The sequence below is a fragment of the Macrobrachium nipponense genome, chromosome 33 (assembly GCF_015104395.2).
Source record: "Macrobrachium nipponense isolate FS-2020 chromosome 33, ASM1510439v2, whole genome shotgun sequence".
In the NCBI taxonomy this organism is placed as follows: Eukaryota; Metazoa; Arthropoda; class Malacostraca; order Decapoda; family Palaemonidae; genus Macrobrachium; species Macrobrachium nipponense.
The window spans coordinates 59,713,487-59,723,398 of record NC_087219.1 but is presented as its reverse complement, the minus strand read 5'-3'; the positions used below and the strand labels follow the sequence as shown (position 1 = coordinate 59,723,398).

Genomic DNA, 9,912 nt, shown 5'->3' with positions numbered 1-9,912 from the left:
TAAATAAGTAACTTGACTGTAAAAAATATATATATATACATATAAAACTTAACCGCTTGAAAGGGCTAGCCTAAACATTTAATTTAAAGTATAATAGCAATATATTGCACCATTTTGTTCGGTCGTAATCAGTAATTAACTTTGACCGCCAATTACTCAGAACTAACATCGTACTACACGCGTTATATATGCGCGATTTCATCTCTTCTTCGATCACACGAGTTGCCAAAGCGCAAGAGCCTATGCTGGCATAAGGCCAGCTTAACCTAATGCAACTTCTGATTTTCAACTCTTCATTGTTTTCTAAGTTAAGTTTACAAGGGAAAAAAAATTGGGCCAGACTGAGGAATTGCATGCTTAATTATGTGGTTTCGAATCAATAATGATCGCAGCCATGGGAGTTAATGCGTTTAGGCTGGAACACAGTAACATATGCGGCGCCCACTCTCCTTTCAGTGGATGACCTTCAGTCATCACCGGCGCTCGTGTCAACTCTAAGGAAGAAGAGCAGCAGAGCAGCAGAGCGTGTGGGACTGTCGCAGTGAGCGGCAGCAGTTCCTTGAGCAGTGATCGGCGCCCAGAGATCTTGTTCTCCGTGCATTCCCGCGGCACAACTGTCCTCCGCCGTCCTATCTGGAGGCTCCTCCCAGATGGTCGGGTTTCCGAAATCGTGGCTATGGGCGTCCTTGTGGATATTAGTACCACTGTTCTTCTGTAAGTAGTCAAGAGTAGTTTTTTAAATTTATTGGACTACTTCGAGTGGAGTTGGAAGAATCATCACTTATAGAAAGTTTGATGGCTGTCTTAGATACGGCTATAAATTTATATTTCCGAACCTAATTTTTCCCAAATGAACCTATGCCCCAATGAGACTATCTCCCAAAAACACATTGAATATACTCGTTATGACCAAAGGTACAAAACGTCCAAAGTGCGCGAGGTTAGATTGGCCGCCTCTTTGTATGCCAGGCCATCGGAAACACTTCATACTTATACAGAGAGAGGCCTACTTCAGTTTCAAAACACCCGGAACTATGCAGGCATCGTTTTAGCAAGCATTTTAGAGAACGTTGAAATTTTTACTTTGTGTTTTTTAAAGATACCGAAAGAAACGGCTAGTTTGTCCGAATCAGGCACACGTCCGTGAGAATTACTATACGACGACTGCCTATGCTTGCACAACAACTCACATACCCACACGCACAAAAAAAAAAAAATAAAAATAAAAAATAACAAATACAACGATAATACAAAAGACTAAAATTCACTGGCAGTTCATTGCAATACAAAGAGAATCGTCAAGTATAGTGTAAGAGTGCTTAATTTAACCATTATCACTGTAACCGTGCTCTTTTGTCCACTTCACGAAACCCCAACTTGGACATCGTTTCGTAGTGATACAAATCTAAAGGATCTTAAACGCTGACGTCTGTACACCAATATTCGGAGTGAATGCGGCTATGAGCCCTTGGAATAAATGAGAACCTGTATTCACATCCGAGCACGCATGGTTCATTTCCGATTAGCGTTAAAAGGTTAGACGCATGCCGTTCATTACCCAGTTACAATGAATGCTGAATATATTGCCTATCACGACAGTTTGAATGGCCGAGATTGAATGCAAAACAAAAGGAACTTTCCTCGTGCACCTGGCTCCGAAATCACACGTTAGTGGACACGAGTACCTAAGTAATATGACGTCATATGAAAACTGAAAATGTTAAGGGTTTATTGATCAATTAGTAAGTACCGGTAACACTGTTAGAAAGAATTTCGTCAAGATTTGTAGTACACTTTGTAATATCTTTGTAGTATTAGAGCGCGAACACATGTCAATCATGAAAGACAGCGTATAATGTTTATTTCCGCAACGAAAACGGGAGACAGTATTATGCATCCTTCCGTTTTGTGTAGTTTATCTCACGGAATTGTTGAATCAGGAGTCAGGGTTAGGCCTATGTTGAATAAGTGATAATGACAGTAATCATGATGATGGAATGCAGGTAGGGAGGTTACTGCACGTTGAACGTCAGCTTTTTTACCTCTTTCGATTACTGCATAAATATACATACCTACTACATTTTTCAGGAATTACTGAAAAAAAGTTCATTTTCCATAATGTTTCCAATCTTTTTCGTCTGACAGAGACAGAGCATTTTTTCACTTCGAGTGGTGTATGATGAATACTTTTAATGGAGAATGAGAGATTTTTGAAAAAACGTTTTAAGTCTTTGATTGGAATTTAATGAATAGGCTTGCTTTTCTTTCCTTTATCGAATTCTAGTGAATACCATTAATGGAGAGGGAGGAGGTTTCAATGATACTCGCATTTTTCCCTTTTGTTCAGTATCTAAAGAATGCATTTGATTTGGAAGTATTTTATTCACATCGGCCTAATCGCCGATTTCCTTTTTTTTTTTTTTTTATCACAGTGGAGTTCATTGTTGCAAAACCCATAAGTAAACATTACATCTGCATATTCCACATTACTGGAACAGTAAGGCATTGTCTCAAGTTTCTTACTCACAAAATGTATGTGGAATCTGACACTTGTAACCCGAATACGCTCTTGACAGAAAAGTGAGGCAGTTTAGAGTTATAAGTGAAGTAATCAACTCCTTCCCGCAGTCCCCCTCCCCATAGTCATGCGTACTCTAACATCCCGTGCTTGCCATCTTACTCGGCCATTAACCCTTAATGGACGGATTGATCCTCGGGAGTAGTAATAACAGGTTTGGGGTGGTGGGTGGATTGATCCTGTAGATAAACAATATTAAGCGCCATCGATATGGAAAGAATCGGGTGGAAAGAGGTCCCAATACTTCTATAGCCCATAAACTCAATAATGGCAACTTTTACACTGGTCAAAACCACGAATCCTCAGGACTTTAGTTCTGTTTGTAATTCCAAGGGGGAATGTATTACAGCTCTGTCTCACATGATGCCTTTTTGTAAATTTGCTTGTAAATATACCAAGGGGTTGCTGTTGGTTTTTGTTCTTGCCTTTTACGATAGTATGATGGGTGTAAATGTAATTTTACAAAGTGCAAAGAAATATTAGAAAAAAACATGCAAAAGTAAAAAAAAAAAAGTTACTGAATCTTCGTTCTCGGTAAATTTATGTAATTATTTTTCAACAAATATGCTATGAATTTGTTACTGATTTTATTTCGTATCTGTTTTGATATTGTGTGAGCAGTAATTATAATTATACAAAATGAAAAAATCTATTTATTAGAAAAACATATATAAGTTGGTAAAATTTACGATTGTCTTGTAAAAAGGCTCCACAAGGGGTTGTAAATAGTCATTTTCAACTTCTCGTGGAAGGTAGGGAAAATTTTTTAGAATTTTTTTATTTACCATGTGCATTTGCGTATTTTCCACTTTCCACCGATGTGTTTTTTTTTGTAAATTGGCCAACCTCAAAGTTTACCCGGCCCAAGGAGCTGCATATCGATATAATTGCCCGTCCAGTAAGGGTTAATGATAACGTTTATTTTCAAAATTCACCTCACCCACAAATAAAGCCTTAAAATGCATGTTTATAGAGCATTTTCTACTCAGATTGACATTTTCTTTCATTTCCCCAAATATTTGCATTAACTCTTGTTATGCCCTAAAATATTATATACATAAATAAATATATATATATGTATATATATATATATATATATATATATATATATATAATATGTATGTATTAAGCTACAAGGGTCCTTTACTATCTAATTTGCTCTACCTCGGAGTTAATATATTTTCATGTATGTTAACCGAAGGGGAATATATGTATGTATAAGTATATATATATATATATATATATATATATATATATATATATATATATACACACACACAATCACATCACCACAGTTGAAAAAATAAAGGCAGCGTAAGTTCTGGCAAGTTGCGACTTTATTTTCAAGTCATCAACGAACGATTGATACTTAGTGGTAGGAGTCACAACATGTAAGTATGGTGGGGGGACAAGACGAACAAGTATCCCAACTGCTGGAGACTAAAGTTCCAAACTTTTCCAGTTGTAAAAGTTCGGAGAGGGGCCACAAAGCTCATATCTACTACCTGCCTGGAAACTGAAACATTTTATGAATTTCGAATTTCTTTTGAAATTATAGGATCAAGTTTATACATACCTTAACTAATAGTCACGTTTTGGCCATAACTTTCTTGTATAAAACTAAACTCAGGGATATTCCTTTCTGTTGCATTATTAGAATAAGCTATCTTTGTTGCCCCTTCCCAGTTGACTTTGTGATTGTTTTCACTAAAATTGACAGAGATTTCACTCTTCATCTGTGCGTATCTTACACATTGTTTATGCTCTTCTATTCTCTTTTCGAGTGTTTTTCCAGTTTGACCAATATAAAAGTTATCACAAGACCTACATGAAGTATATATGCACATCCCTTAGTTTTGTTGGCGAGTTCTTTATAAGAAAATGGTTAATTGTTTTATTGCTCCTAAATGCTACATTAACTCCAAATCTCTTAAGATGGGGTGATCTTTCATATTATATTATTATTATTATTATTATTATTATTATTATATTATTATTATTATTATTATTATGGTAGCACAAAAAATGTCAGTAAGTTTATTTTTTGTTTTGGTAATCAGTTTTTTTTTCGCCGCTTCTAATGCATTGCCTAACACACAGTAAGGACATTTCAGTCTCTTTCATGTATTCCTAATCTTACCTATTTCACCACCAATATATTCAGGTTTACATATACTTCATCCTCTTGAAAACATAGCTGTGAACCCTGATTTCTTAACCTTATTGCTTTGACCAAAATAAATATGCACACAAGGAAAAATGCTGATAAAGTTTCTGTAAACACCGTAACTACACATATTACAATTTTCATGTAATAGGCAATCCTAAAAGGATGGGCACCCCGTCTTTTCCATTTCCATAGGAAATTTAAACTAAGGTACCAATTGATTTACCTGTTCAAAAAAGTTATCTACAATCTTGTTCCATGGCCATACACAAATTATATCATCAGCATATCGGATTAATACTACATTACGTTGAATGATTTTGTTTAATAATTTGTTTTGAAAATTCCATATACAAATGACCCAACACTGGAAAGAAAGGGTTACCTATTCCCATGACAAAATTTTGAGAGTAAAATTTCCCACTTAATTCAAATTGACTTTCTTTTACACATGATTTAACCCTTTCAATTAGAGTGTCCTTTCAAAATGGTCTATCCAGCTGTTTTTTTTTTAAACAATCCAAAAACAATAGCAGCAAATCATCAACAAGGACTTTTGAGAATAGTGATACCACATCAAAACTCACAAGCCTGGATTCACTATTAGACTGTACATGATCGAGTTGTTTATCATCCCAACATTTTTCTTGATATTAGCATCAGAGACAGTGCCAACCATTGCTGGTTAGGAATACCAGGTACATTACTAGACTCCAAGATGCAAAACCAACTGATATGAGGTAATTATTATCTTACAGGAAGTGTGAGCAGTCACACGCTACTGTCTTTTTTATACGTTTTCATTTCCTTTTAGTAGCCTTTTCACTTTGCAATTTGAATTACTGTAGTAGATTCACATCAACCGTGCATCTGATGTCTAGGCCAGTCCCTTACGACGCTCCTGATTGGCTGTTGATAAGCCAATCACAGGGCTGTAAACTCTCAGTCTCTCTCGAGAGTTCACATAGGCAGGATGCATGTTCCAACTCTCATGAGGGATACTTTTGAAAGACGTATCCCTTAGGAGAGGTGGAAAATACATCCTGGCTATGTGAACACCGAGAGAGACTGAGAGTTTCCAGCCCTGTGATTGGCTTATCAACAGCCAATCAGGAGCGTCGTAAGGGACTGGCCTAGACATCAGATGCACGGTTGATGTGAATTTACTATAGCCACATTGTCTTGAGAATTTTTATTCAATTCTTTGTATGTATTGTCATCACTCCAGAAGGCTATCCATTTTGTTTATGCACTCACCTCGATGTAAAATTTCCAACGTACCTGATTTGTCTGCTTCCGTCATGTGTGTGTTCTTATAATTTTCTAGTTCAGTGATGGAACCATAAATCCTTCAGGGAAATTTCAGGCGTCTGAATTTTTCATATTTCCATAGGAAATTCCCTTAACTACGTTGACATCTTCTTCACTGGTAAGGTCACTATACTTTTCCAGATTGCACAGTCCTTCCGTAATTTCCACGCTGTTCATTGCACTATACTCTGTTTTTTTCCATCTGTCCATCCGCCTGTGGTGTTTTCGTTTGGTAACACTGCGTCCCAGGCTTTAAATAGTTACGCTTTGAGTAAGTTTTAGGTAAATAAAAGGATATCTGGGTGTACATTTGCAATTAAAAAGTGTTTTAATAATTTACTGTATTCGAATTGCACCGTTAATATTCAAAATATAACATTATCATAATTGTTGAATGTAAGCTGAATGTATTTATCTAGAGCCCGGGACGCAGTGTTACCATACGCAAACACCACAGGCGGGAGGACAGATGGAAAAAAACAGAGTATAGTTGACAGAGCGAAATTCAAACCTTGGCCTAAGGTACTGATCCCATTTCTTATTTATACTGGGCTATTTTATTTTCATTCTGGCGAAAATGCACTTGAAAGTGGGCGGTAGCTTGGCAATGATTGGTTGAGTACAAAATGTCCGAATAACATCGTTATATTTCATACAAGAACTTGGTTATCCAAAGAGAGCTTTTCTAATTACCTAAATTTCTCAATGATACAAATGTTATGTTCGTAATTAATGTTATGGAGGTGCGAGACTATGAACAAAATATCCTCGTAAGTATAAGATTTAATAGCACGGTCGCCGAAGTCAACGTCTTGAAATGCGTTTCGGATACAGTTTATCATGCAAAACTCATTATGCGTTATTCATACAATCTAACGCAAATTGGAATAAATCACACCCAGTATTAGAAGGAACATGCAATTATAAACATTTTGCAAGGATTAGCCCCTGCTGAGAACGTAAGAGGCACAAAAATCACAACTGAAACATTTCGGGTTGGTATTTTAAACGGAACAGCCACTATCGGGGTAGTTCACACTCACCACTTTTAGTTATTCCAGGCATTTCCGTTCCTCGATAAATATTATATTGTTTCTTCCATTATCACCCTTTTTTCATTTGCTGAGAGATACAGGTAAGTTATCCCTGTTGGTGCTGTTACATGGCTAGAGCTGTTTTTTGCCATAAACAGGGAGCCTGCTTCCTTCAATTGCAGCATTTGTATGCTTCTTGACAAGTAATGATAAACTTAACGCACACAAGCGCGGGCTCGCGTACACACACACACACACGCGTATATATACATATATATATATATATATATATATATATATATATATATATATATATCTATATATTGCTGCAACCCTACAGTAAACTTTAATGTCCTTAATATCTTGCAACAATACTTAAATAATAACTGCTTTCCAAACAATACTTTCTGTATATATATATATATATATATATATATATATATATATATATATATATATATATATATGTGTGTGTGTGTGTGTGTGCGTGTGTGTGTAATAAAATCCACGAAGAGGGCGCCTTCTTACGTGGATTTGATGATATTCTCAAACACGTGGACTTTCGTGCTACATTGAATATATATATATATATATATATATATATATTATATATATATATATATATATATATATATTTACGAGTATATATATAGTATAAGGGTGTGTGTGTGCGTTTTCCGTTTATAAGGCAACACAGTAACCTAGACTTAGCATGTTTCCCACACTGAAAACTGTCTTTTCCTATTAAAGTCATTTAAAGAATTTTCAATTATTAGTGTAGTTTATATAATTTTGTGTTTTATGTAATGCTAGGACTATTCTTTAGTTTAGATCAAATTTGTGTGTATGCAAAAGGCCGGTGCAGCGTAGACCTACGTTTTAGATATTTGCGCTGTACCTACTTATATTATTCCTTTTTGCTATGAATTTTTCAAAAAGAATGTTTACGCATAATATGAGCATTTAGATGGCGCACCAGCGTTTTACCTCCCCATAAAAGATATTAGTGGGTGTTCGCTTTACCTCTCCATAAAATTTGTCAGACAGTCACTTCTGTTGAATCCCCGTTTTGAATAAGATTCAGTCACAAGAACATTTTGGTAATAACACGTTTATTTTAATGTTTAGTGTGATTTATTCCATTCTGTGTAAAACTGTATGAAAACCACAAAAAGGTCTGCATGAAAAGCTGTCTTCGAAACATGTTTCAAGATGCTCTTCATTTTTGCATTTATATATGTTTGATATTTGTTTTATAGTGTCTCAACTCGATAGCATCATTAACATGCATAACAGATGTTTGGTGGAAAAATTTGCTTATGAAATAAGTTTTCATTCGGATCACCGAGCACTTGTATAAAATATGACGAAGTTATTCAAACATGTTACAATCAACCAATCATAGCTAAGCTACCGCAACTTTCAAGTATATTTTCGGCAGAATAAAAAAAAAAGAAATAGAGAATATGTGTTATCTGGTAGGTTGACGACAAATTCGTGATTGGGGTTGTGGTCCACGGGCTTTTGGTCAACCATTTCATTTTATTCTCATGTTTCCGTTTAAGATCCCAATAGACTTTTTTCCTTATTTACACCCCTGTGGTAAGGGTGTAAGAATACTACAACCATAGTAGGTCCTGCGTGTCGTAAGGGTGACTAAAACGACAGCTGCTTCCTTGCAGTATTACTTTTTAGTAAAAGGCTAGACCCATAGCCAATAACTGTGGAAACTGCTGCCTTGCAGTCTTCCTTTTTAGTAAAAGGCTAGACACATAGCCAATAACTGAGGAAACTGCTGCCGTGCAGTCTCTCCTTTGAGTAAAATGGCTAGGCCCACCGCCAATAACTGTGGAAAACTGCTGCCTTGCAGTCCTTTTCAGTAAAAGGCTAGGCCCACCGCCAATAACTGTGGAAACTGCTGCCTTGCAGTCCTTTTTCAGTAAAAGGCTATGCCCACCGCCATAACTGTGGAAACTGCTGCCGTGCAGTCTTACTTTTGAGTAAAACGGCTAGGCCCACCGCCAATAACTGAGGAAACTGCTGCCTTGCAGTCTCCCTTTTGAGTAAAAGGCTAGGCCCACCGCCAATAACTATGGAAACTGTTGCCATGCGGTCGTACTTTTTAGTAAAAGGCTAGTCCCACCGCCAATAACTGTGGAAACTGCTGCCTTGCAGTCTTACTTTTGAGTAAAAGGCTAGGCCCACCGCCAATAACTGAGGAAACTGCTGCCGTGCAGTCTCTCTTTTGAGTAAAAGGCTAGGCCCCCCCGCCAATAACTGTGGAAACTGCTGCCTTGCAGTCTACTTTTGAGTAAAAAGGCTAGACACATAGCCAATAACTGAGGAAACTGCTGCCATGCAGTCTCTCCTTTGAGTAGGCTAGGCCCACCGTCAATAACTGTGGAAACTGCTGCCTTGCAGTCCTTTTCAGTTAGAAGGCTAGGCCCACCGCCAATAACTGGAAAAAAATGGAAACTGACGCCGTGCAGTCTTACTTTTTTTTTGAGTAAAAGGCTAGGCCCACCGCCAATAAACTGTGGAAACTGTTGCCATGCAGTCCTTTTCAGTAAAAGGCTAGGCCCACCGCCAATAACTGTGGAAACTGCTGCCTTGCAGTCTTCCTTTTTAGTAAAAGGCTAGACACAGCCAATAACTGAGGAAACTGCTGCCTTGCAGTCTTAATTTTTAGTAAAAGGCTGGGCCCAACGTCAATAACTGTGATTGATGACAGCAAGGGCATGCAGTCGTAAAAACCCATTTGCCAAACAATAAACCATGTCTGATGCATGCAGTGGAGAAGGCGCATCAGACAACTGACCCCT

The 9,912-nt window shown here is 37.1% G+C and overlaps 1 protein-coding gene across 2 annotated transcripts in view; it reads left to right on the top strand.

The window, feature by feature from the left end:
- Window positions 1-469: 469 nt before the first annotated feature.
- LOC135203223 (uncharacterized) overlaps window positions 470-9,912 on the top strand; it is a 131,502-nt gene continuing 122,059 nt past the window's right edge. For both annotated transcript variants that reach the window (XM_064232981.1, XM_064232980.1), the window contains exon 1: window positions 470-714. In XM_064232981.1, coding sequence (XP_064089051.1) covers window positions 651-714 — 64 coding nt within the window. In that variant the 5' untranslated portion in view covers window positions 470-650. The remainder of the gene's footprint in view (window positions 715-9,912) is intronic.